Here is a 27,695-nt window from a genome sequence, read left to right on the forward strand (position 1 = left end):
TAGTAAGCGCTCAATAAGTACGGTTCAGTGAACGAATAAGCACAGAGGCGCTCAGTAAATCCGATTGGGTGAGAAGGAGCACGGCCGGCGCTCAGTAAATAGGAGGGAAGGAACGGGTCGGGGCGCCCCCGCAGGCTCCTCCGGGGGGGGAGGGGGCGGGAAAAAAGGGGCGGGGGGAGGGGGCGGGGCCTGCAGGTTGGCGCCAAAATGTCGTAGTGGGCAGGGCGGGCGGGGGGGGTGGCGGCGCCCTCCTTTTTTTTCAAACGGGGAGGCGGGCGGCGATTGGTGGGGCGGGCGGGTCACGTGACTAACGGTCGCGGGCCGCGGCCGGGCGGGAGTGCGGAGCCTCAGCGCGGACGGGCCGCAGGACGGAAGGACGGACGGACGGACGAACGAGCGGCGTCCCCTCGGCCGGCAGCCCGCACGTGGCGGCCCCGCAGCTCCTCCCGCCCGCCCGCCCGCGATGAGCTTCGTCAGCCGGCGGCAGCCGCCCCCGTCCCGCCGGGCCGGGGCCGCCGCGGCGCTGCGGCAGAAGCTCATCTTCTCCCCCGGCAGCGACTGCGAGGAGGAGGAGGAGGAGGAGGAGGACGAGGGCAGCGGCCACAGCACCGGCGACGACTCGGCCTTCCAGGAGCCCGACTCCCCGCTGCCGCCCGCGCCCAGCCCCCCCGGGCCCGGGCCCCAGCGCCGCCGCCCCCGCCCGCCGCCCCCGCCGCCCCCGCCGCCCGACGAGGAGATGCCGCCCGACGGGGAGCGGGCCGGCGCCGAGGGAGACTCGTGGGAGGAGGAGGGCTTCGGCTCCTCGTCCCCGGTCAAGTCCCCCTCGGCCTCCTACCTGCTCAACAGCTCCCTGTCGCCGCTCGGCGGGGACGCCTCCCCCCGGGCCCGCCCGCCGCCGGACGCCTCCGCCTCCCCGGTGCCCGACTACCCCGGGACCCCGCCGCACAAGACCTTCCGAAAGCTGAGGCTCTTCGACACCCCGCACACCCCCAAGGTGAGACCCTCTTCCCCTCTCCCGCGCTCGGGGGGGCGGTTGATGCCTGCTGACCGCCGGCTGGGTGCGCAACACTGCGCTGAGCGCTCGGGAGAGGACACTGCGACGCCACGGTCCTTGCCCACCACGAGTGCACGTTCAGTCGGAGTAAGCAAGCGCTTACTGTGTGCAGAGCACTGGACTACGCACTCGGGAGAGGACACTACAACGCCAAAGTCCCTGCACGCGACGACCTCACATTCATTCGGTCGTATTTGGCAAGCGCTTACTGTGTGCAGAGCACTGGGCTGAGCGCTCCGGAGAGGACATTGCAACGCCACAGCCCCTGCACACGACGAACTCACACTCATTCGGTCGTATTTAGTAAACGGTTACTATGTGCAGAGCACTGGACTCTGCACTCGGGAGAGGACACTGCAACGCCACAGTCCCTGCACACGACGACCTCACACTCACTCATTCGGACTGTGTGCACTGCACTGGACGACGCACTCAGGAGAGGACACTACAACGCCACAGTCCCTGCCCACGACGACCTCACATTCACTCAGTCGTATTTAGGAAGCGCTTACTGTGTGCAGAGCACTGGTCTAAACACTCGGGAGAGGACACCACAACATCACAGTCCCTGCACGCAACGAGCTCCCATTCACTCAGTCGTACTTAGCAAGAGCTTACTGTGTGCAAAACACTGGATTAAACACTCGGGAGAGGGCACTTAGAACATCACAGTCCTGCAGACGGCGACCTCACGTTCATTCAGTCGTATTTAGGAAGCGCTTACTATGTACAGAACACTGGACTAAACCCTTGGGAGAGGACACTACAACGCCACAGTCCCTGCAAACAACGAGCTCACATTCAGTCGTATTTAGTAAAAGCTTACTATGTGCAGAGCACTGGACTAAGCCCTCCGGAGAGGACACTAGAGCACCCCAGTCCCTGCAAATAACGACCTCCCATTCATTCCCTCGTATTTATTGAGCGGTTATTGTGTGCAGAGCAGTGTACCAAGTGCTTGGGACAGTATAATACAGCAATAGAGATAGTCCCTGCCCACAGCGAAGTCACATTCAGTCATATTTATTAATAATAATGGCATTAAGCGCTTTCTATTTACCAAGCACTGTACTAAGCGCTTGGGAGAGGACAGTAGAGTCCCTACCCACAACGAGCTCGCATTCATTCAGTCGTATTTCGTAAGCAGTCACTATGTCCAAAGCATTGTAGTAAGCGCTTGGGAAAATACAGTGCAGCAATAAAAAGTGACAGGCCTGTACACAACAAAGTCGCAGTCTGGAGGTGGTGGAGACAGGCATCGATACAAATAGACATCAATATAAATACATAAAATGACCGTTATATACATAAATGTTGTGGGGCACGGGGGAGAGCAAAGGGAGCAAGTCAGGGTGATGTGGAAGGGAGTGGGAGATGAGGAAAAGTGGGACTTAGTCTGGGAAGGCTTCTTGGAGGAGATGGGCCTTCAGTAGGGCTTTAAAGGGGGCGGGAGGTCAGTCCGGGGCCGGGCGATCGGAGGGGAAAGAAGCCGGGCTGCTACCGTCCCCCAAATCCAAGCTGACCCCCTCCTGTTAAGCCTCGGATCCGGGGGGAAACCAGGCCACAAACGTGCCCAGGAGAGAGGAGGAAAAAAGAGGGGGGACCCTTTTAATAAACGGGGTGCATCAATAGCAGCCCCCCAGTAGGATTGCAGAAAGGCCCAACTGCAGGGCCTCCACGCCCCCCTGCCCTGCGCTCAGCACCACGCAGTTTGGCACTCGCCCCCAGCGGGCCCTGCCCCCAAATTGGCCGTTAAGATTATGTAACTGAACAATGAGCTTCGCCTGGAACTTGTTCATGTTTCCAAGTGGCCCATGGGACCGTTCCAGTTTGCCCCGTGGGTCCCAGCCCACAGAGTGGAGAGGCCTTGAGGGGTTTGGAAAGCCTCCACCGGGACCCCCTTGATCCTAGAAGCTAGTACAGATCTTGGGTTGGAGGATCAATGGTCGATATTGTAAAAAGGCCCCCTTTTCTGCTCCCCAATTTGACTTTTCGAAGGATTGAACCGAAGGCGTAGGTTTGCGCCACATTTTTTTTGTTGCATGTGTTTTCCATCCCAGCTGGGCAGTGTTTCACCAAGACTTGAAGATGTTGTTTTGGGCTTCGGGCTCTAAACCCAACTCCCTATGTTGAGGTGCCCAACTGTCAGGCGTAAAGTCAGAGGAAAGGCTTCATGTTCGATTTTGTTAGTCCTGTTCGGATGGCACTTTTCTATTTGGACTGGAGTGGATTACATTTCGTTTCCACTGCAAAACACCTGGGTGGGAAAGGTACTAATATCCGCAATTACGAGGGGGATTTCAACCCCCTTACACCCCAAGATTTGACCAACAAATCAAGGAAATTGTTTTCCACCTAGATTTCTCCGATTTGCCCACTGTGCAGTTTGGGGAAAGTCCGGTGCAGAAGTTTGTTTAATGAAAGTGTGGTTCCTCGGAGGACAAATATTCCAACAGTTAAATTTTGCTAATTCATCTGTGGAGTCAACATGTCAGATTCTTAACTGCCGTTTTCAGCTAACCAGTTTATGGCGCTGTGTTTTTCAGCCATAAATATCAGGTAGCATGTGCTGCTAAACGTTTCCTGTGTATTTAGTGCTGGACTTGGCCCATCCCACCTCCCTCTTCGGAGGAGATTTACAGAAGGAGGGTAAAAGGGAAGGCCTCTGGCAGCCTGACCCCACCTTCTGGGATTGGAGGTGTTGAGTGGGTTGAGAAGTTTTTCCTTGTCTCCCCACCCCCCTCTGCCGTCAGGATTCTTTCTGATGCGGGCAGCCTCCCTTCAGTTAGGGAAAGGATAATGATTCCGCATTCAGGCTTCCCCTTGGACCTTGACTGTTTGCTGCAGAAGATAAATGAACATCCAACTTGGGAAATTATTGTAATTACCACTATCTAGCCGATCTAGGTTAGAAAATAGCTCGTCCTCTATAAAGTGGCAAACTGAGAAGGAATCATGGGGCTAGAACTGTAGGTGGTTTTTTGTTTTGTGTTGTGTGTTTTTTTTTTTTAATCCTCATCTTGGGCAGTGACTGACGATTTTCTTGTAACTTTCTAGAGTTTGCTCTCCAAAGCTCGAGGACTAGATTCCAGCTCTGTTAAACTGCGAGGTGGCTCTCTGTTTATGAGTTCAGGAAGATCAGAGAAGCAAGGATTTGACATGAGACAGACGCCACAAGTGAATATTAACCCTTTCACACCAGATTCCATGTTACTTCACTCTTCTGGGCAGTGTCGGCGCAGAAAGAGAACACACTGGAACGAGTAAGTCTTTTGACAGTTTGGATTTTAAACTCCATCTTGTTCTGCCTCAGTCTCTTACAGTGTATCTGGTTTTTTTTTTTTTTTCAAATAGGCTTAGAGAAATAACTAGCTAAATGTCTGAATGCCTAGAATATGTGGTTAAGCATGAGTTGTGGAAAAATCCAGTGATTTAGTATAGGATTTAGGAGAGGTGAGAAGAGTGTTCAAAACTTGGGAATCAATCGGTGGAATTTATTGAGTGCTTACTGCGTGCCGAGCACTATGCTGAGCGCTGGGGAGAGTACCGTATAATCATTTGTATTTCTTAGAGAAGCAGCGTGGCTTAGTGGAAAGAGCACGGGTTTGGGAGTCAGGTCGTGGGTTCTAATCCTGGCTCCGCCACTTGTCAGCTGTGTGACTTTGGGCCAGTCATTTCACTTCTCTGGACCTCAGTGACCTCATCTGGAAAATGGGGATGAAGGCTGTGAGCCTCACGAGGGACAACCTGATTACCCTGTATCTACCCCAGCACTTAGAACAGTGCTTTGCACATAGTAAGCACCTAACAAATATTATCATTATTATTATTATTATTATTATTATTGAGTCCTTGCTGTGCGTTGTACTAAGCGCCTGGGAAAGTGCAATGTGACAGAGTTGGTAGTCACAGTCCCTACCCGCAACAAGCTCACAGTCTAGCAGGGGAGATGGACATTAATATAAATACATTTTGGAAATGTTATATCTCAAGGTGGGCTTAGATTTTCTTTCGAGGATAGTTCTCTAATGTGGGGTTACGTTCATAGTGAACCTCGTGTTAAGGAAAAATCGTGTACACCCGCCTTGATCGACACCGCACAAATACAACTGCTTCTTCTGGTATTGCATCACATTCCAAAAAAAGGTAGGAAATGTGTTGTTGAAAGGAGATGCCCTGATTCCTGTGCAGCTTCCTTGCCGCTACGTTTAGTGAAAACGTGGGAGAACGAACTGTGTAGGGTTAGCAGTTTTGGCTTTGGGGTTAGCAGGCAATTAAGAATCATTCCTAAAAATGATTGCCCGTTGATTTGCTCTACTATGTCCATGCTGCTTTTAAAGTGTGTGAGGGCCGAAGTTTTCTCAACAGCGAACCAGTTATTTGATTAGCCATGTATTTATTATTCACTCTTTGTGGCTCTTCCTTTGAGTTTTCTAATACAATTCCATCTCATTAGTTTTCTGACTGGGCCAGAGTTGGGTTTGATATCATAGGCTCATCCTGAGATGACTCAGTCTATCAGTGGGGTTTATTAAAAGCAGAGTGCCAGAGTAGTTGGGGAAAGTACAGATCAATAGTGTATAGGTAGGCGTGATCCCTGCCCACAGAGAGTGTACAATCTACAGGGGGTGATGGTATATTTAAAATAATTTGCAGATGGGGGAAATAACAGAGTGGAAAGCTATGCATATACAAATGTCAGGGGGCCGGGGTGAATATCAAAGTGCTTAAGGCGGGGTACAGGCCCAAGTGTGTCGTCAAACCGGGGGGCGACGAAAAGGGGAAATAAAGGACTTAGTCGGGGAAGGCCTCAACTTCTAGCATTGACAACAGGGGATTTTTAGGAGGGTGTTGAAGGTGTGGAGAGTGGTGAACTGTTGGGTTTCTAAGGGGATGGAGTCTCGGACCAGAGGGAGGACATAGAGAAGGGATGTACAGCAGCGTTGTTGCGATTACAGAGAATGGATTGGCATATGAGGAGCAAAATGATGAGTTGCAATTTCTCCCTTCTCTGTTCCCTCCTCTCCCCCCACCCCTAGTTCATGTGGTGAGGACATGGAAGCTAGTGATGGAGAGCTTGAAGATGAAGCAACCAGGCCTGCCAAGGTAGGTAGCTAATCTTATTGCCTTTTTTTGTTCAATCTAATATTTGACCTTGTATGATTTGCCCTCCATCTTTGAATTGTAGAGAATTACAATTACAGAAAGTAACATGACTTCAAGATACGCATCTGAATTTCATGAGCTGGAGAAAATCGGGTCTGGAGAATTTGGTTCAGTCTTTAAGTGTGTGAAGAGGCTAGATGGATGTATCTATGCCATAAAACGATCTAAGAAGCCTTTGGCCGGTTCTGTTGATGAGTAAGTATCTGTTCGAGTCCCCATCCCCATCCTCCCCTTCCCTCTCACCATAAAAAAAAAAAAATTCCACTCATTCTTTTTTTCCTCTCTGGCCCAGTCTGTGATCATGTAATATTACTAGAATCTATACTAATAAGAATTGAAATTTGTATTCCACACTTAGTTTTCTGTCTAATGGATCCCTCCATTCCTGCTGGACTTGGTAAAATCAGAGGTTATGATTAAGATGAATTTGGAGCCTAAGACAATTTATCCCTTATCATTAAGGTTTTTTTTTTAGACAAAAGTCAAATTCTTACAGCATCTGGTAGAGGCTTTTCACCTTTTCAACCAGATTGTCTGTAAGCATATCTATGCTGATTGCAAATTTGATCGGTGGTTCCTCCTGTCAAACATTGGATGAGCTTTGGTCCTATTACTTTCTAAAGTATTTTTTTATTTGAGTGGTATTGAAGTGCTTATCATGTGCCAAGTACTGAATTTAACAAATACCACAGTTATTTATTATTATTTTTATTAATAGCCATATAGCAGGGCTTTGCCTCAAAAAGAACCTTACTGAATAAGGATAAATTGTCTTAGACTCCAAATTCATCAAATCGCAACCTTTAATAATCATCATCATGGTATTTATTAAGCGCTTACTATGTACCAGGCACTGGATACAAGCAAATCAGGTTGGACACAGTCCCTGTCTCAAGTGGGGTTCACAGTCTCCCATTTTACAGATGAGGTTACCAAGGCACAGAGAAGTGAAGTGACCTGCCTCAGATCACACAGCAAACAAGTCATCTGAGCTGGGATTAGAACTCATGACCTTACTCCCAGGCCCGTGCTCTAGCCACTGCGCCATGCTGCTTCTCACTATGCCATGCTGTCTCTATGATTTTTACCAAGTACAGCAGAAATGGAACGGATCCATTAGGATGAAAGTTTAAAATATGGAGCACAGTAGGCATTGACCTTTGCCTTCCGGATGACTCCCTTTTTTCCCAGAGGCAACGCTCCAGCTTTCCAAAAATCCCACACTGGCTGTGCCATTAAATCTTGTGATGTCATCATCTCTAGTAACATTTGGAGTTAGCGTGCTATGCTAGTGTCCAGATTTTGTTGGGCTTTAAGGTCCCAGGGGTGTTTGATGTCAGGCTTTCTCTTTCCAGAAGCATCTAGCAGTTTGTTTTTATAAAATGAGAGTTTTGGTTACTGTTGCACAGTCATTCTCAACTAGCACCTGACCCATGGGAGTCTTTATGGTTTCGGTCTTCACGTGAAGTTACTGCTCCACTGTCTAGTTAGTACCGCACATAGACTCCACCTTCCCCGGTAGTCCATGCATCCTTGGAACATGGTGGTGAAAAGTGTTGATGTGGGAATGCAGGCTTACTTGATGGCCTCTGCAGCAGCGGGGGATGTTGAGAAGCAGCCTCAGTCTAGAAATTCTGATCATTATTCCAATACGGAGCGACCTGGTGGTGATAGGTTTTTTTTCCCTTCAGCCAAATTTACAAATAGCCCATTGTGATCTACCCAGCTCTGCCCAAAGTAAGCCCCCAATAAATGTGATTGATTGGTTGGTTGAGTCAAGCCTGTTCGAGGTTGATGAAGGTCCCGGTTCTGCTCTGAGAAATTGTCCTGCATCTGACTAGCGGCAAAATCCTGTCAAAAGAACTGCCCACGCTTCTCTTTGCGTAAAAGGGGGGGAGGAAATACATTTCCTTTTAGTCTTGAATGAATATAGTGAGTAAATTGAGATGGTATTCTTTTAATTTAAACCAGGCAGAATGCTTTAAGAGAAGTTTATGCACATGCAGTGCTGGGGCAGCATGCTCACGTGGTTCGATACTTCTCAGCCTGGGCAGAAGACGATCATATGCTCATACAGAACGAATATTGTAATGGTAAGTAAATCTCATGCTTTTCTTTGGCAACCTCTTAGTGTCAACCCTGTCGAATGTTAAAATTCTAAGAACATGGCTACTCCTTGGGACAAAGGTGACCGGTACTTAAAGGCGGAGAGGAAGAATGGCGTAGTGAGTGTCTAAATGGCAAACGATTACTGATTGATTAGAAGATGAAAGCCAAAACTGAAGGGAGAAAGGGTAACTTTTATATATATTAGTCATTCGTCAGGTTCATATGGGATAAGACCGTAGGACTGTGCTTTGTTTTTGAACAGTGAAGAAGCCAAAAAAAAAACGTGGGTCCTTGATAGCACCATGTGATTAGTTAATACTCCTTTTTATTGCCTGGTTCTGGTTCCAGCAGGCAGAGCTGGAGCAAATGGTAGTTTTCGTAGCCTCTCAATCTCAAATCTAGTGTAGATGAAAATTAAACTATTCTACTGTAAAAAATACCTACCAGAAAGCTAGCATTTCCTAACAGATGCAGACTTCTGAATCCATCATTGAATTTGAAAAGTTATGCTCGTGATGTCTGCGATGCAAAAGTAGCATGATTTATAGCTAAGGGTAGAGCCTATGTGAGTTCCCGTCTCAACGCAGATTGGCGTTTGGTTAGTTTCAAAGAGGTTTTATTTACTTTAAAGACTGACATTCTACTTCAGCAGCTTTGATAGGAGATTGCAATTTTCTTCTAGTTAAGGCAAGATGCCAAGTTGTCATAGACTGGGTTGGCAGCTTGCCACAAGAAGAAACTAAAAGGAGGAATTCAAGAGCTAGCAATTCACAAGTTCGCAGATATCGAATTGTAGCGTATACCTACATAATACTAAGATCCATACTAAGATCATTAAAGCAAAGCGAGTGCCTCAGTAACGTTGTCTCTTCTCTTCGTGGAGCGAACACGACTAAATTCTCTCCTGTAGAGATTTCTTTCTCTCTCCCCTTGACTGTGGATGTTTCCTAGGGCTTTGTTGAGAGACTTAAGTTTTTTTTCCTCTTTCTCCCTCCTGATAGTGGCTGTGGCTAGGGCTTTGTGCTGTTGCTTGGGACCAGAACCCTGATCCAGTCCTGGCACAAACCCTAGTTTGAAAATAATTCTTCTTCGTGGTTTCTATTGTCAAACTCTGCCCCTCTTTTTTTTTTTTTCCCCCCCCAACAACATGATTTGTCATTTCTACCCTTATGGCAAAATTTCACTGAGAGTATTATTATTCCTTCTTTTTTGTGGGAAGATGAAAATTCATTGGTCAAAGTATGTCATTTGCTCTTTTAATGATTTTTGTATTGTACTCTCTCAAGCGCTTAGTGTACAGTGTTCTGCACACAGTAAGCACTCAATAAATGTGATTGATTGAATGAATGAATACCTCCCAAGCACATCTCCTTACTGGTTTAAGCGCCATTCCCCTTCAGTTTCTCTAAACCATGTCCTCCCTCTTCAAAATTATCCCTAAAAAATTTCAAGAAGCAATCTCTAATACCCTACCTTCTTAATCGTGTCATCCTACCACTCCCTTAATGGTGTTTTATCTAGTTTTGTGTTCAGTGCACTTCTGTCTATTGTATATATTTTCTCTCTCATTCTTAAATATAGTTCATTCATCTCTGTATTGTCTTCCTCATAGTTTAAGACTCAAGAGCAGGGATTTTTCTAGTATTTTTTTTGTGTTCCCCAAGTTTTTCAGTCCTCTGAACAAAGGAACTCAAGGAAGACTGTTGATGTGGATACCCAAGGTCCCTGGGCTAAGAGCTTTTTCACTGGTTCCTTAATGCGTTTTACATTAAATTGCTTAAATGTGATTTCAGTTGTCTTTGCTAGACTACCTTTTCAGCAGAATTTGTCTCCTTTTCCTTCCCTCATGGTATTTATGCTGGAAATAACTTTCCATCTCACTTTGGTGGGGAAGCTTCACCTCATTCCTAACCTTCTCAACTCAGCTCCGAGAAACCACCTCCCAGAAGCAATACTGTTTCCCAAAGAAAAGTCTGAAACCATCCGCATCACTTTTAAAAATCTCAATCTCAAAGAGAATGGTGTGTGAATGGCTTATTGCTTTCTAGGAGAATTTAGTTCTAGTTTAGGAAGCAGGTTGTTTTGGCAGCCAACTTGATAAGGAGGGAACTTATCCAGGTCTTAGCACCAATTGTAAAAAAAAAAAAAAAACCCCACAAAAACAAGAATTAAGGAGTATTCTAAACCAGTGAATGTTCTGATTCTCTTAGAGGAGCATTCTGAAAGATTTGTAGAACCTTCACCCTGAAAGGTAACAAACTTTTCTATGCTATCCCTTCTGTAGTGTTCTTATTCAGGAGGTTGAGGTGTTCACTTACCTGATTTTGCTTTCAACTTCTTTCTCAATGGGCTTGCTTGGTCAAGGTCTAGTTAGTTACCACAGTTACGTGGCTTTTAAATTATTTACTCTGCTGTTCAGAATAAAGACATCTTTACTCACAGATTTTATAGCTGAAAATTTTGGAGTTAACCTCTCAGATAAAAGAGCTGTTTCTCCTTAGTCATCATCAGGGAGCACAGCACCATGGGGTAGTGGGTATTTTACTGGCAAGAATTAATAGAAAGAGTTGACAGATCTAAACCACCAACTCTAGATGAGAGGTCCAGATACAGTTTATTAACTTTATTAACAATATCTATGGGAGTGGGAGGAAAAATGTGGTGACTGATTGCTAGCCATTTTCTAAGGTCAGGAAATCTGGCAGCTGGGATCTTGGCACAGGATTCGGCTTGGATGAGCTCCTCCCTGAAAGGGGCCATCTGTACATAGTGATTAGGAGGGGTTTAAGCTGCAAGAGGATGTAGCAAATCATTAGAGTGATAATAATAATGGTATTGAGCACTTACTACATGCCAGGCACTTTCCTAAGTGCTGGGGTGGATACAAGCAAATTGAATTGGACAGTCCTTATCCCATGTGGGTCTCACAGTCTCAATCCCCATTTTGCAGATGAGGTAACTCAGGCACAGAGAAGTGAAGTGCCTTGCTCAAGGTCACACAGCAGACATGTGGCAGAGTGGGATTAGAACCCAAGACCTTCTGATTCCCAGGCCCGTGCTCTTATCCATTACGCAGTGCTCCTTCTAACACCGTGCTGCTTCGGCTTCTTTGAGAACATAAATTGCTTCTTCATAAGCAATTAACATGCTTCTAAGATACAATTCAGAAGGGATATTAAGGACATATAAAGTTCATTCAGTCATATTTATTGAGTGTTTATTGTATGCAGAGCACTGTACTAAGTGCCTAATTCAGTAAGTACAATTCTAAGAGATATAGAGTCTATTTAGCATATAACTTTTTTTTAATGGTATTTAACTGCTTACTATGTGTCAGGCACTGTACCGAGCGCTGGGGTAGATGCAAGCTAATCAGGTTGGACACAGTCCATGTCCACATGGGACTCATAGTCTCAATCCCCATTTTATAGATGAGGTAACTGCGGCACAGAGAAGTTAAAATGACTTGCCCAGGGTCACCCAGCAGAAAAGTGGTGGAGACAGGATTAGAACCCAGGTTCTTCTGACTCTCCAGACTGTGCTCTATCCTCTAGGCCACGCTGCTTCTCAGCAGGAAAATCACTGGCTACATATGGTTCGCCAGAAAGAGATCCTTTAATTGTATGTAGTTTTGTACTTTTAAAAAAAAAAGATAAAATATCTGAATACTAGTGACCTGGCAAATCTGTTTTTGGCTTATTTAATCTTAGTTATTTTGGTATTTTGAAGTTGTTATGCTACTTTAATCAATCTTTAATAATGGCATGTTAATTTTTTAATAATAATAATAATGTTGGTATTTCTTAAGCGCTTACTATGTGCAGAGCACTGTTCTAAGCGCTGGAGTAGATACAGGGTAATGAGGTTGTCCCACGTGAGGCTCACAGTCTTAATCCCCATTTTACAGATGAGGTCACTGAGGCCCAGAGAAGTGAAGTGACTTGCCCACAGTCACATAGCTGACAAGTGGCAGAACCGGGATTCGAGCCCGTGACCTCTGGCTCCCAAGCCATGCTCTTTCCACTGAGCTACGCTGCTTCTCTGCTTCTTTTTTATTCATTTTTGCATATATATATAGTATTTGAAAGTCTACCAGTTCTCAAATATTTGATTTTAGCTAGTGCTTTGTGGCCATTGTTGCTGCGAGAATGTAATACCTTCAGTTTCTTATATTTGGATCAGAAACAAGGTCATCATATGTTTTGAGAAATGCTAATTTCATTTCTTGGCTGCCCTAACTTCTTGTCTTTGTTTTGGTAGGTGGAAGTTTAGCTGATGCCATAAGCGAGAACTACAGGAGTATGAACTATTATACTCAAGCAGAACTGAAAGATCTCCTCCTGCAGGTTGGCCGGGGCTTGCGATATATCCATTCAATGTCTTTGGTGCATATGGATATAAAACCTAGTAAGTAGAGAATGGTATTTCGATGGTAGTTTTGGTTTTTGTGGTTATTCTGGATAAACTTTTAATTTGATTTTGGTCATGTGATTGCATCATTTCCCCAATACAGACTCCATTGCTAACTTTTTAAAGGCCTTTGTTTCATTTTAGAAGGCATATTTGAGGAACTTGACGTGCGCGCCCCAAACCAAAGCTTATATTTTAGAACTGCTAAAATGGTTGTGGACAGGGAATGTGTCTGTTTATTCTTATTTTGTACTCTCCCCAGTACTTAGTACAGTGCTCTGCACAGACCAAGTGATCAGTAAATACAATTGAATGAATAAATGAAACCATTTTGGAATCGGAAGCATGACATAACAGAAAACAGGGATTAAATTCAGGGTAATGTTTAGTAGCACGAGACCAGGTTTTCCTTTTGGAGAAAAACATTTAAAAGGCCATAAAATGCAAGAACTGATACTTACATCTTGTAAGAAGAATTTTTGGAAAGGAGCGGCAGTATTTATGTCCTTAAGACATCACTACCCCGGAGGTGTCACATCAGACAGAGTTCCTCCCCTGGGCTGCAGGGAGTCATTAGCACATCCTTGGTTGCACAGGTGGTAGACCGTATTCCTCCCTCATCTGGGTTTGTGCAGCGTGGCTGGGGACCGGCTCATGTGACCGAGTCTGCACTTGGTGGTAATAATGATGGTATTTAAGCGCTTACTGTGTGTCAAGCACTGTTCTGAGCACTGGGGGGGGAGATACAAGCTAATCAGGTTGGACACAGTCCCTGTCCCACTTGGGGCTCCCAATCTCAATCCTCATTTTACAGATGAGGAAACCTGAGGCCCAGAGAAGTAAAGTGACTTGTCCGAGGTCACACAGCAGACAAGTGGTAGAGCCGGGATGAGGACCCAGGTCCTTCTGACTCCCAGGCCCAGGCTCTATCCACTATGCTGTGCTACCAGGGAGCCCGAGTTGGGGACGTGATGACGGAGTGGGGTCAGTTTGTGGACCAGCCCATCCACTCCTGGGATTTGAGCTTGTGATGTGGGTGCTCCACAACGCAGTCGCAGAACATAAGGGCTGAGTTAATCCGATCGGTGCTTCTTGTGACGGGCGAAAGTGCAAGGCACAGGATTGCTGGAGCATTGCAGCAGCAGTCTTCCTATTTATTCGGTCCTATACCCTCTCACCCTCGAGGTGTTAAAGTACCGAGCAACCCTATCTCCTCGGGAAAATGTGGATGAAGAATTAACTCGTGTACCCATAGAACTGATAGAACTGCAGAGAGGTTAAGCGGGGAGATGGGTGCTCCAGTGACTTCATCAGGTTTCCAATGGCTAAGCCTTGAAGTGGCTCAGGGCTTTTGAAACATTAATCATGTCTATCTGCAAGAAGGAAATGTGAAGTACAGTTGAACTGCCAACTGTGATAGCAGTGTTGTACATTATCCAAATCTGTGGAGATTGCCAGAATGGGTTGACCTTAAAGGCAACTCTAAAAGTGTCACTCAGTGAAGACAAGGCGCTGTAAACACAAGGGGTGCTTTTCAGATGGACATTCAGTTCAACAGACCTGTGATGATAAGTAATAATCTTTAACTCATATAGATGTGAGGCCTGGATAGGTAGTTAAGGTCTGAAAGGCGAATGAAACCTGTGTAGTACGCAGTACCTAGAATGTGTACTTTGCCTCAAAACGTTACTGATTGAGCCAGTCAGGAAGCATTAAAACAGTAAACACTTGATTTTTTTCCTAGGGTATTTTTTTGCCCCGCCCCGCCCCACTCCCCTTTTTTTTTTAAAGATGGTATTTGTTAAGCACTTACTATGGTGGGCACTGTATGAATGCTGGGGTAGATAATCAGATTAGACGCAGTCCATGTCGAATGCGGGGCTCCCAGTTCTTATCCCCATTTTATGGATGAGGTAGGTGAGGCATGGGGAAGTTAAAGTAACTTGCCCACAGTCACACAGATAAATGGCAGGGCCAAGATTAGAACCCAGGTCCCTATAAAAATAATGATGGTATTTAAGTGCTTACTAGGTGCCAAGCACTGTGCTAAGCACAGGGGTAGATACAGGGTAATCAGGTTGTCCCACGTGGGGCTCACAGTATAAATCCCCATTTTACAGATGAGGGATCTGAGGCACAGAAAAGTTAAATGACTTGCCCAAAATCACACAGCTGAAAAGTGGCAGAGCTGGGATTAGAACCCACGATCTCTGACTCCCAAACCCCTGCTCTTTCCATTAAGCCATTCTGCGGTAACTTGTGACTAAAAAAAAAATTGATGGACTCAAAAGCAGTGTTCTATAGATGAGTCATCTTTGATTCCAACTAAAAGCAGTGTTTGGAACAGACATTTTGGTGAACAAATGAATTTCCTGCTTAAAGTCACTAAGGGCCCTTCTTGTGCTCATCCCTCTTGAATGGAAGTAGGTCCATCTGATTAGCAGGCCTTTCCATTCCCACAGCTATCTCCTACATCTCCATAGTTCAGGCAGGATGATGACAAAGGACAGATGAGAAGTCCAGGAGAGCTAGCATGCCGGTTTAGTAGTAATAATAATAGTTGGTATTTTTTAAGCACTTACTATATGCCAGGCACTATACTAAGCACTGGGGTGGATGCAAGCAAATTGGCTTGGACACAGTCCCTGTCCCATGTGGGGCTCACAGTCTCAATCCTCATACAGATGAGGTAACTGAGGCACAGAGAAGTGAAGTGACTTGCCTGAAGTCACACAGCAGACAAGTGACAGAGCTAGATTAGAATCCATGACCTTCTGACTCCCAGGCCCATGTTCTAACCATTATGCCTTGCTGCTTTTCTATAATGGTATTTGTTAAGCACCTACTATGTGCCAAGCACTGTTCTAAGCACTAGGATAGATACAAGGTTATCAGATTGCCCCACATGGGGCTCACAGTCTTAATCTCCATTTTACAGATGAGGTAATTGAGGCACAGAGAAGTTAAGTGACTTGCCCAAAGTCACACAGCAGACAAATGCCAGAGCTGGGATTTGAACCCACGACCTCTGACTCCCAAGCCCATGCTCTTTCCACTAAGCCATGATGCTTCTCTTCCACATTAAGAGGTCTAGGAGCAAGTATCCCCATTATATGCTGGTGGTAAAGACATGAGGAGAGTCTTGAAAACGTTTCAGTCTATCAGGTGGCCCTAAATAAGCATAGAGACATTTTCCAGGAATTGCTTAATTTCTGAGAAAGGTAGAGGTACAGTGTTGTGGATATGGAGGCATGCAATGAATGCCACCTTGGCTTTAATTGAACACTGAATAAAAGGGCCAGCTGTAGAAGATAGAGTTTGAGCAAAAAATATTCCTATGTATGACATACAAGCTAAAATGTTATTGGCTAAATTAGATCTTTGAAACAGGGAGGCAGCATGGCCTATTGAAAAGAGCGTGGGCTTGGGAATCAGAGGGCCTGGGCTCTAATCCTGCCTCTGCCGTTTACTTCTGTGTAAATTTGGGCAAGCCACTTCTCTGTCCCTCAATTCCCTCATCTTAATACCTGTCCTCCCTCCTAACTTATAATGTGAGCGCTGTGTTAGACCTGATGATTTTGTAACCTACCTCAGTGTTTAGTACAGTGCATGCATAGAAAAAGTGCATAACAAATATTATTGTTGTTTCCCAGTGACGTCTTGGAAAAATCAGTGCAGAGGTTGTAGGACCCAATTATTTTGGATTTAATGCTTAAAAAATATTTTATTTTGCAGGTAATATCTTCATATCGAGGACATCAGTCCCAGGTAATACTTCTGAAGAAGGAGATGAAGATGAATGGTCATCTAACAGAGTTATTTTTAAAATAGGTAAGAAAACAGGGTAATTGCTTAATGAACTGTTGCTTGAATAACTGTTAAAGCACTTTTTTGGGTGTCGTGTATTTTGTTTTTAATAGCCCTCTCATTTTCCCCACTGCAGGTGACCTTGGACATGTAACTAGAATGTCTAGTCCACAGGTAGAAGAGGGTGATAGTCGTTTTCTGGCAAATGAAGTTTTACAAGAGGTGAGTGAAAATATTGTATTTAGTGGGTAGTCATTTGCCAGTCTAAAAACTTTCTGGCTCCCAAAAATGCACCTCGGGGTGGGATGATTTACACCCTTCATTCACAGAACACCACACCAACGTTAAATCTGAAAATGAAGCAGGGAGTAGCTGTTCCCATTTGTTGGGGAGATAAATGGGAGTTGCTTTCTTAAAGTAACAATCTTGGGGGTAACCAGGTGCTGAGACTACTTTTTTCCCCAACTCCTAGCCAATTGAACTAACCAAGTATCCTCCATTGTGGTGGTCGTCATCCAGAAGTTTCTGGTGGCTAAGATCTAAATCAGGGAGAGCAGGTTAGGAGTGAAAGAAAATTAAATGACTGAGGTGGCAGCGTGACTTAGTAGCTAGGAGAACCAGGTTCTAATCCCAGCTCTGCCACTGGCCTGGATCATTCTCTAATGTTACTGGATCTCAGTTTTCCTCATCTGTAAAATGGGGATAAAATAGATAGCCTTGGGGACTGGAGCTATCCCCAATCTGATGAACTTGTATTCAACATTTAGGACACAGTAAGTGCTTAATAAACTTTGTAATTTTAAGAAATGGGCACATTGGCAGCAATGATATAAAGCTCAAAAATACACCGTATAGTCTCTGTGGATCCCATCTAAGTGGTGATATTCAAGTACACTTGAAATTAGAATAATCATACATCTGCAATTGCTTTAGGAAAGAATCCTAGAGATGACTGCTGCTTTAGCATTGAATTCTCCCAAGCGTTTAGTTCAGTGCTCTGAACACAGCAAGCACTCAGTAAGAGGATTTATCGATGGCATTCATTCCATGCCTTCTGTTTGGTAATTTAATTTCCTTGAGAATAGTAGGGGTTTTAAAATTTTGTTTTATGTTTTTTTAAAGAAACTCTCCCAAGTTCTTTCCCACTTAACCTTTTCAAAATTGTCCTTTACTCTATAGAATTACACTCACTTGCCAAAAGCCGACATCTTTGCTCTTGCTCTTACTGTGATATGTGCTGCTGGAGCTGAACCGCTTCCCACCAATGGAGACCAGTGGCATGAAATTCGACAGGGAAAACTGCCCAGGATGCCACAAGTGCTTTCCCAAGAATTAACAGATTTGTTAAAAGTAAGACTTGTCTTTTACTTTATTAAGCTATACCTGCTTGGTCTTTGTTGCCTTACACTTTTCTTTTTCCTCCCCAAAGCTTATGATTCACCCAGATCCGGAGAGAAGACCATCAGCAGTGGCATTAGTCAAACACTCAGTGCTGCTGTCAGCATCCAGGAAGAGTGCAGAACAGTTGCGAATAGAATTGAATGCTGAAAAGTTCAAAAATTCACTCTTGCAGAAGTAAGTTGCTTATTTTTTCCCCCTCCCCCTCCCCCCCCCCTTCACAGTTCTTCCCATTTGCCTGCTGTTTGACCTTGGGCAAGTCACTTAACCTCTGCCCCAGTTTCCTAAACTGTAAAATGGGGATTCAGCACCTGGTCTCCCTCCTACTTCAGCAAGTGATTCCCGTGTGGGACAGGGACTGTGTTCGACCCTGATTATCTGGTGCTTACCCCAGTGCTTAATACAGTGCTTGGTTAATAAATAGTATGAAAATAATAATTTGCAAATCTGACTTGAGATGACTTCTTATTCTTTTAGACTTTTCAAAGAGAGAGTTGAAAGAGAGAACTTTAGATTTGAAACTTAATAAAGTCTAGACTGACTTTGGAGAAAATTTTTTACCTTTTAAATTAGAATAATATAATTGTGGTATTTAAGAGCTATGTGCCAGGGTTGATACAAGCAACCTGGGGCTCACAGTCTCAATCCCCATTTTACAGATGAGGTAACTAAGGGAAAGAGAAGTGAAATAACTTGCCCAGATTGCACAGCAGACAAGCAGCAGAGCTGGAATTAGAACCCAGCTCCTTCTGACTCCCAGGCCCATGCTCTATCTACTACTCCACACTACTAGTACAGCATACAGATTTTGTTACACATAATGTATGTTCCTAAAACCTAGATATCATTTAAAGGGGCATAGAAATTCCAGATAAACTAATATAAGTATCAGTTTGTGCTGAGTGCAGTTTCATTTTTGCCTGAGTCATTTTCTCAATTTTTTTTTTCCTGTTTTTTAAAGTGAAATGCAGGTTAGTCAAAATGATCAGTGCACATTGTACCTTTGCATCTCAGAAATCTAGAATCTGAATCTTGGAGGAAAGCTATGTTTTGGTAAGGTAACTAAGAGGAAACAAACATAATTTAGGCATTAAATGGCAAAATAAAATCAATACTGGCACTCTTTTGGTAAGTTTAGTGTGAAGGCTGATGTGTAGGTATAGCTTAGTGATTTCATGGGAAATTTTTGGCATTGTTTTTGGCCAGTGTAATTTCCCCTTCAAAAACCAATGACTTTTTAAGCTTAAAATTAAGATTTAGTTTGCTATATCATGAAACCTTGAATAGGGGGATTTCCCACACCACAGATAATCACTGAGTAGTGTGTAATTTCCCCAGGCAGACTTCTATCATGAATAGTCATAAACATTGTTTTATTAACTGGCTTAAAAAACCTCCACATTTTTTTATTTTAAAATTCAGAACAGAAAAGTGAAACTAGGGCTGCTAGTGCAAAGAAAATGAGAGCAAGCCTAGATTTCCCTCAGCTTTCTCTCTTGAGTCTTTACATCTGAAAAATTAACACTTTTTTCAGAGGTCTCCATCCTGGACTTTATTGTTGACAAGGTAGAAATTGAGTTCCTTCTACACATCTGAGTTATGTTAAGTCACACTTATTTGTAGGTAGCTGGCTTTCCTAGCTAGCTCTGGTTTTTGCCTTTTTTTTTTTTTTTAGAATTTAAGTTTCTTAACTGATTTTATATACCGTTCCAGAGAACTGAAGAAGGCACAGCTGGCAAAAGCAGCAGCAGAGGAAAGAGCACTATTCACAGATAGAATGGCAACCAGGTCTGCAACGCAGAGTAACAGAACGTCTCGACTCATCGGAAAGAAAATGAATCGCTCTCTTAGCCTTACTATATATTGACGTCCTTGTTCCACCAAAAAAACAACAACAAAAAACAAACCAAAACTGTGAAAACAAGCTAGAATGAAATCATATCATTTGGGCTGAGGATTTGGGGGAGTTTAAAGAAGAATTCACTCTTCAATGTTTATAGTTTTACTAAAATAGCTTTTAGAATTTTTAAATTGTAAATTACAGTTGAAAGCTGTATCTTGACCATCGCTATATTTGACCTTATAGCTGGTCTGTCTTACGTAGGACCCAGGATGTTAATCATAAATCAGCCTACAGTTACTGTTCGATGTTACACTGTCCGGGAGTCCACCACTCTGATGGTGTGCTGCTTTTCATTTGTTACTGCATTGTAATAAAAAGGTCTCTTTCCCTTAGTTACCTGTAAAAAGGACTCAAGGCTTTATTGCAAATTCAGATTCTGCCTTTCAAAACCAAGGGAAGTGCTGAGCACTCAGTGCACCTACCCTCAATATACCTGGTGTCAACTTTTTTTTTTGTGGGTGGTTTTTTGTTTTTTTTTTTTGGGGGGGTTTTTGGTTTTGTTTGTTTGTTTTTTAAATTGTGAATTTTACTTGTATCCAACTGGGAGCACTTTGTAGGCATTGCATAAACCATGGGACAGTTAAACCCATGGAAGTACTTGCTTGTGAATTTGCTGCTATTTTAGTTTTGTCATTGCTGTAAAATTGTAGCATTAAAAACAATCATTGTTGTGAATAGGCTTTCTGTTAAACAATTATGTGAAATTGCTGATGAAAAGCAGCATTCGCCTCTTTGAAGCCTAGTGCATTGGAAATGATGATGCACCTCTTTTGTCTTTCAAACTCTATATTAATGTAGTGTAATTATTTCTGGTTTTGTCATTTTTCCCATAACGACGATCCCCACCCTCTACTTTATGTTTTTTTCCCCCCAAGGTATTTGTTTTTTTCGGCTGTACTGTTAGTCTATTTTTAAATGTTTTGCCCATTTTCTTCTCAATTTCCATGTGTTAATATAATTGATCTTGGTGATACTGTACTAAGCTGCAGTCTGAATGCCAGTGACCTCTGCCTAGTCCAAGTTATTCTCAGATTATTCTTGAACTGTAATTAGTCTTTTTGACTAATATTACAGGTAAAGTCTATTAACGAATGTTTTGTCTAAAACGTGCACACTCGTCTGTTTGACTTGTGTTTTATTAGTGTTGACCAGTATATTAAAAGTCAGTCTGAGCTTAATACATTGTCTAAATGTGGTACCTACATTGCAAAGTCTCGTCGTGACTTTGATTTTGCATATCAAGATCTCCATAACTACTGCCCTTTATTTTGGAAGTTTTGATTGCCATTTTGGTAATTTATATTTCTGGGGGGCTTTTTGTTTTATTTTTTTATTCTAAGATATTCATGGACATAATTTTTCTACTTTCTTCTAAACTTCTTGGCCTTGAGCATTCTAAAAAGAATCTCTTGTTTTTTCTTTTTAATTGTTTATGACATATCCTTGTACCCTTTTAAATACTTGATTCAAACATGGTCCTTGGTCAACCCCCCCCCCCAATTCCAGAATATCACGTTAATATGCATTATAATTAATTGGAGGATATACTTTTACTTCATATTATTTTACATAATGAGATTAGTTGCTACTTTTGATTTTTTTCCTTTCACTGTCTCTAGAAGTAATGCATTTTCTGGCATTCATTAGTAGTGGTGAACTGGGGGAGGAGGGTTTATAGGGTGACTTTTCCCCATTTAATAGCAGTCACTGGGACAATCCCAAGAAGCAACATATTAAAGAAAAGTAGAACTCTCCCCTCAGCCTAATCAATTAATGGTATTTATTGAACACTTACTATGTGGAAAGCACTGTACTAAGTGCTTGGGAAGTACAACACAGCAATAGACACATTCCCTGCCCACAACCAGCTTATGTCCAGAGGCTGGTGGGAAAGCTTAGAGTCCTCAGGGTCAGCGGAGTTAAGGTAACTGGCAATGGGGTTGACACAGCTTCTGACAAAAGATGGGGAAAGGAGTCTAGGGACCTTCTGAAGATAACTGTTATGGGCAATAGAGGAAAAGGGAAACTAACTGATATGACTAAAAGGTGAAGGTGGTTTCTATAAATTTATCATTTTGGGGTTTGAGTGCCACCTATATGCTGACCTGAACACTTGGGAGACTCCACGGGGCGGGGGACGGGGGGACGGGGGAGGCATGGTCCTTTTCCCACGAGGTGAAATTCAGATGGTAGTGGATGTGGTGGAGGAAACACTGGGAACTGCTACGGAATGGATCTAAATTTATAACAAGTCAATGGGGAAAATGTACTGCACAATACATCCAAAGTACTGTCAAATTTTCAATCAATCAATGGTATTTAAAAATGCTCTCTGTCCCCTAACTCCCTGCCCCTTCCTGAGTACGCCCTTTATTCCCTCCCTCCCTCAGCCCCACAGCACTTATGTACCTGTCTAATTAATTTTCTATTATTGTCTTTATGCCTCTCTAGACTGTAAGCATGTTGTGGTCAGGAACATGTCTTACACAATTTTATGATACTCTCCCAAACAGTACAGTGGTCTGCACACAGTCCTGCATCTTCTGACTCACTCCCTTTTTTCATCCCCTCCTTCAGCCCCACAGCACTCATGTACATATTCACAATTTATTTATTTATATTAATGTGTGTATCTCCTTCTAGATTGTAAACTCACTGTGGGCAGGGGAATTCATTTCATTCATTCAATAGTATTGATTGAATACTACTCCATTCTGATCCTCCTTGACCTCTCTGCTGCCTTTGACACTGTCGACCATCCCCTCCTCCTCCATACCTTATCTCACCTTGGCTTCACGGACTCTGTCCTCTCCTGGTTCTCCTCTTACCTCTCTGGCCGATCATTCCTCGGGTCTCCTACGCTGGAGCCTCCTCCCCCTCCCATCGCTTTAACTGTTGGAGTTCCTCCAAGGGTCAGTTCTTGGCCCTCTTCTGTTCTCCATTTACACTCACTCCCTCGGTAAACTCATCCGCTCTCACGGCCTTGACTACCATCTCTACGCAGATGACCACGCAGATCTACATCTCCGCCCCTGTCCTCTCCCCCCTCCCTTCAGGCTCGAATCTCCTCCTGCCTCCGGGACATCTCCACCTGGATGTCCGGCCCGCCACCTAAAACTCAAACATGAGCAAGACTGAGCTTCCTCATCTTCCCATCCTTGAGGCCGGTCCGCTCCCAGACTTCTCCATCACTGTGGATGCCGAACACGCACCATCCTTTTCCCGTCCCGGCAGGCCCGCCAATCTCGGTGTCATTCCTTGGACTCGCTCCCTCTCGGTCACCGACACAATACATCCTGATTCCGTTACCAAGACACTGGCCGGTTTCACCTCTCTACGTATCCCAAAGATGCGCGCCCTTATGGCCTTCTCCACCCAAACGGCGCTACCTTACTAATACGGGCTCTCGTTATTCCGCGGCTAGACTACTGTGTCAGCCTTCTCTTGACCTCCCTTCCTCCTCTCTTCGCCCCCGCTCCGGTCTATTCTTCATCCGCTGCCCCGGCTCATCTTCCTGCAGAAAACGATCTGGGCATGTCACTCCCCTTCTTAAACAACTCCAGTGGTTGCCTATCGGCCTCCGCTCCAAACAAAAAACTCCTCACTCTAGGCTTCAGGCTCTCCATCACCTTGCCCTTCTACCTCTCCTCCCTTCTCTCTTTCTACCGCCCACCCGCACGCTCCGCTCCTCTGCTGCACCACCTCCTTGCCGTCCCTCGGTCTCGCCGTATCCCGCCGTCGACCCTGGGTCACGTCCTCCCGCCGGGTCCCGGACGTCCCTCCCTCCTCACCTCTGCCCAAACTGATTCTCTTTCCCTCTTCAAAACCTTACTTAAAAATCACCTCCTCCTAGAGGCTTTCCAGACTGAGCTCCTCTTCCCCCTCTATTCCCTCTGCCATCCCCCTTTACCTCTCCGCAGCTAAAGCCTCTCATTTTCCCCTTTTCCCCTCTGCTCCTCCACCTCTCCCTTCCCATCCCCACAGCACTGTACTCGTCCGCTCAACTGTATATATTTTCGTTACCCTACTTATTTTGTTAATGAATTGTACATCGCCTTCGATTCTATTTATTGCCATCGGTTTTTACGAGATATTCTTCCCCTTGGACGCTGTTTAGTGCCATTGTTCTTGTCTGTCCGTCTCCCCCGATTAGACTGTAAGCCCGTCAAACGGCAGGGACTGTCTCTATCTGTTGCCGAACTTGTTCATCCCAAGCGCTTAGTACAGTGCTCTGCACAAAGTAAGCGCTCAATAAATACTATTGAATGAGATGAATGAATGAATAATACAATCAGTTGAGTATGGTGTGGTCCCATCCATCCCAACTCATTCAATCATTCATGCCAGTGATATCTGAATGTCTACTTTTTTAAAGCACCGGGGAAAGACCCAACAAAGGATGAATTAGACTGGGGCCCGGGGACATCAGGAGACTCACGGTCTTAAAAGAGGGCTGAAATGGCATCGCGGTTGGTGATGGGCACATGAGAGATATTGAATACAACAATGCCACGATAACGTTAATGCAAGGTTAATGACAAATATGTCCAGTGGGACCTGTGTGAAGTGTGGCTGCGTGCAAACCTTAACTGTAAACAAGTATATCAGTCCAGTGCTACGGGTACTCTGATGCACACTCCCCAGGGATACAGCTGTTATTGTTTGATATGTTCCCTTGATTTCAACCACCCCATACACCAGAGTAAATCCAGAACAATATAATCCCCAACAATCGCATGCATCTTTATGTGTCAAGCGCTGTTCCAGTGCTGGTATTTTTTAAAAATGCCAAAATTAATACCTGAATTATTAATTATTAAGCCTGTAATTGTGGCATTATCCTCATTTCTCTCATTTAACCCACATAGTCTGTCACCCAGATCCTGTTCAGTTTTACTTTCACAACATCTCTAGAATCCATGCCTCCTCTCCCTACAAATTGCTACTACACTGATTATTATTATTTTTTGTAATTTGCTAATTTACTGTGTGCCAGGCACTGTTCTAAGCGCTGGGGTAGATACAAGGTAATCAGGTTGGACCCAGCCCATGTTCCACATGGGTAATCACACTCAATTCCCATTTTACAGATGAGGTAATTGAGGCACAGAGCATGAAGTGAGCACCAAGCAAGACAAGTGGTAGAGCCGGGACTAGACTTGGTCCTTTTGACTCCCAGGCCAGAGTTCTATCTACTAGACGCGACTGCTCACCATACTTCATTCTGCTAGAGAAGCAGCGTGGCTCAGTGAAAAGAAGCCCTGACTTTGCTTCAAATCCCAGCTCAGCCGCTTGCCAGCTGTGTGACTTTGGGCAAAGTCACTTAACTTCTCTGTGCCTCAGTTACCTCATCTGTAAAATGGGATAAGACTGTAACCCCCTGTGGGACAGCCTGATTTAACTTGTATCCTCTCCAGTGCTTAGAACAGTGTGTTCTTTCACATAGTAAGTTGCTTAACAAATGCATCATGATGATATTGTTAATTACCCTGGTCATTTTTCTTAAAAATTCCACATCTCCCCGATCCTCAAAAAACCGCGACTATGTTGGTCCCCGTCCTCTCCACCACTGACTTACCATCGACTTTAAGGCACTCAGTTTTTCCCGCCAACCTTACCTTGCTGATCTACTACATCCAACCCTTGACTCTTTGCTTCTCTACCACCAGATTACTCACGAGAAGCAGTGTGGCTTAGTGGATAGAGCATGGGCCTGGGAGTCCTGGTTTTAATCCCAGATCCACCACATGTCTGCTGGGTGAGCTTGGGCAAATTACTTCACTTCTCTATGCTTGTTACCTCATCTGTAAAATAGGGATTAAAACTGTGGGAGAACCTGATCACCTTGTATCCCCCCAGCATTTAGAATGGTGCTTTGCACATATTGAGCACTTAACAAATACCATTATTATTATTACTTAACAGTGTCCAAGGCAGCGGAAAGGTAGAGAATTAGGATGGAGTAGAGACCACTAGATTTGTCAAGAAGAAAGCCATTAGTGAGGGTCGTTTCCATGGAATAGAGGGGTAGAAACCAGGTTGGAGGGCATCAACGAAAGGAAATAGAGGCAACGGATGTTTAATATGTCCAAAGCAGAACTCATCTTCCCATCCACATCCTGTCCTTCTCCTGACTTTCCCATCACTGCAGACAACACCATTTTCTTTCGTGACTCACAAGCCTGGAGAAGCAGCTTGGCTCAGTGGAAAGAGCCCGGGCTTGGGAGTCAGAGGTTATGGGTTCTAATCCCAGCTCCGCTATTTGTGAGCTGTGTGACTTTGGGCAACTCACTTAACTTCTCTGTGCCTCAGTTACCTCACCTGTAAAATAGGGATTAAGACTGTGAGCCCCACGAGGGACAACCTGATCACCTTGTATCCCCCCAGCGCTTAGAACAGTGCTTTGCACATAGTAAGTGCTTAACAAATATTATCATTATTATTATTATTCTTAAAAAACATGCTTGAGGAGTTTGGAGAGGTGATAACTGGAGGGTGCCATGGGGTCAAAGGAGGGTTTTTTAAAAGATAAGGAGTATACATAAGGAATACACTCTTGGAAAGCAGTGGAAAAGTCAATGGAGAGTGATTATTCTCCCCTCTTTCAAAGCCTAATTGAAGGCACATCTCTTCCAAGAGGCCTTCCCTAACTTAGCCCTCCTTCCCTCTTCTCCCACTCCCTTCTGCATTGCCCTGACTTGCTCCCTTTGTACATCCCTGGTCCCAGCCCCACAGCACTTGTATATATATCTGTCATTTACTTATATTAATGTCTGTCTCTCCCTCTAGACTGTAAGCTCATTGTGGGCAGGGAATGTGTCTGTTTATTGTATTGTATTTTACCAGGTGCTTAGTACAGTGTTCTGTACACATTAAGCTGTCAATGAACATGACTGAATGAAGGAATGAATAAAAGGGAGGGAAGAAGAAAGGGAAGACTGGACCAGATCCTGACACAGAAAAGACACTATCACTGGCTTATACTTGGAGAAGAGAATCAGGGTTCTTAAATTTTAATCTGCTCTCATCTTGTGAAATTCAAAGATCCACCTAAGTGAATTTACCTTTTAGATGGGGATAAACAAAGTTAAGACTTGGCTCAGTCATAGTACAGATTTTTCAGTACTCTAGACTCTAAGCCCATTGTGGGCAGGGATTGTCTCTCTTTATTGCTGTATTGTACTTTCCAAAAGCTTAGTACAGTGCTCTGCACACAGCAAGCGCTCAATAAATACAACTGAATGAATGAATGAATTTTGAGTGTTGAGGATAAAAAGGGGTCAAGGATTATAGGGCTGAAGGGGATAAGGAAGCGGTAGATTTCAAAGAGCTAACAGAATGGAAAGCCACCATCTGAAGCAGCATGGCCTCGTGGATAGAGCAACGGGGCTAGGAGTCAGAAGTAGACAGGCATCAAAACCATCTAAATAGATAAATAGAATCATAGATATATATACAACATTAATAGAGTAATAAATAATATATACAAATATATGCAAGTGTTGTAGCAAGGGGAAAAGGGAAGAGCAGAGGGAGGGAGTAGGGGCAATGGGGAGGGGAGAAGGGACAGAGGGAAAGGGAGGGCTCAGTCTGGGAAGGCCTCCTGGAGGAGGTGAGCTCTCAGAAGGGCTTTGAAGAGGGGAAGAGAGTTAGTTTTGCCTCTGCCATTTGTCTGCTGTGTGACGCTGGGGAAGTTTTTGAACTTTTCTGGGCCTCAGTTACCTCATCTGTAAAATGAAGATTATGATTATGATAAGAGAAGCAATGTGTCGTAGAAGAAAGAGTACGGGCCTGGGAGTCAGAGGATGTGGGTTCTAATCCTGGCTCAGCCACATCTCTGCTGTGTGA

At 44.4% G+C, this 27,695-nt stretch overlaps 1 protein-coding gene across 1 annotated transcript; it reads left to right on the top strand.

Moving 5' to 3' along the window:
* Positions 1 to 453: 453 nt before the first annotated feature.
* WEE1 (WEE1 G2 checkpoint kinase) lies at positions 454 to 21,025 on the top strand. Its single transcript, XM_007658326.2, has 11 exons — positions 454 to 994; positions 4,112 to 4,317; positions 6,094 to 6,160; positions 6,243 to 6,415; positions 8,192 to 8,313; positions 12,590 to 12,736; positions 16,475 to 16,570; positions 16,683 to 16,768; positions 17,726 to 17,896; positions 17,976 to 18,121; positions 19,658 to 21,025. The coding sequence occupies exons 1-11, from the start codon at positions 464 to 466 to the stop codon at positions 19,809 to 19,811; spliced, it is 1,899 nt and encodes a 632-aa protein (XP_007656516.2). The 5' UTR covers positions 454 to 463; the 3' UTR covers positions 19,812 to 21,025.
* The last annotated feature ends 6,670 nt before the right edge of the window (positions 21,026 to 27,695 follow it).

This window comes from Ornithorhynchus anatinus, chromosome 3 (genome assembly GCF_004115215.2).
Source record: "Ornithorhynchus anatinus isolate Pmale09 chromosome 3, mOrnAna1.pri.v4, whole genome shotgun sequence".
NCBI classification, from domain to species: domain Eukaryota; kingdom Metazoa; phylum Chordata; class Mammalia; order Monotremata; family Ornithorhynchidae; genus Ornithorhynchus; species Ornithorhynchus anatinus.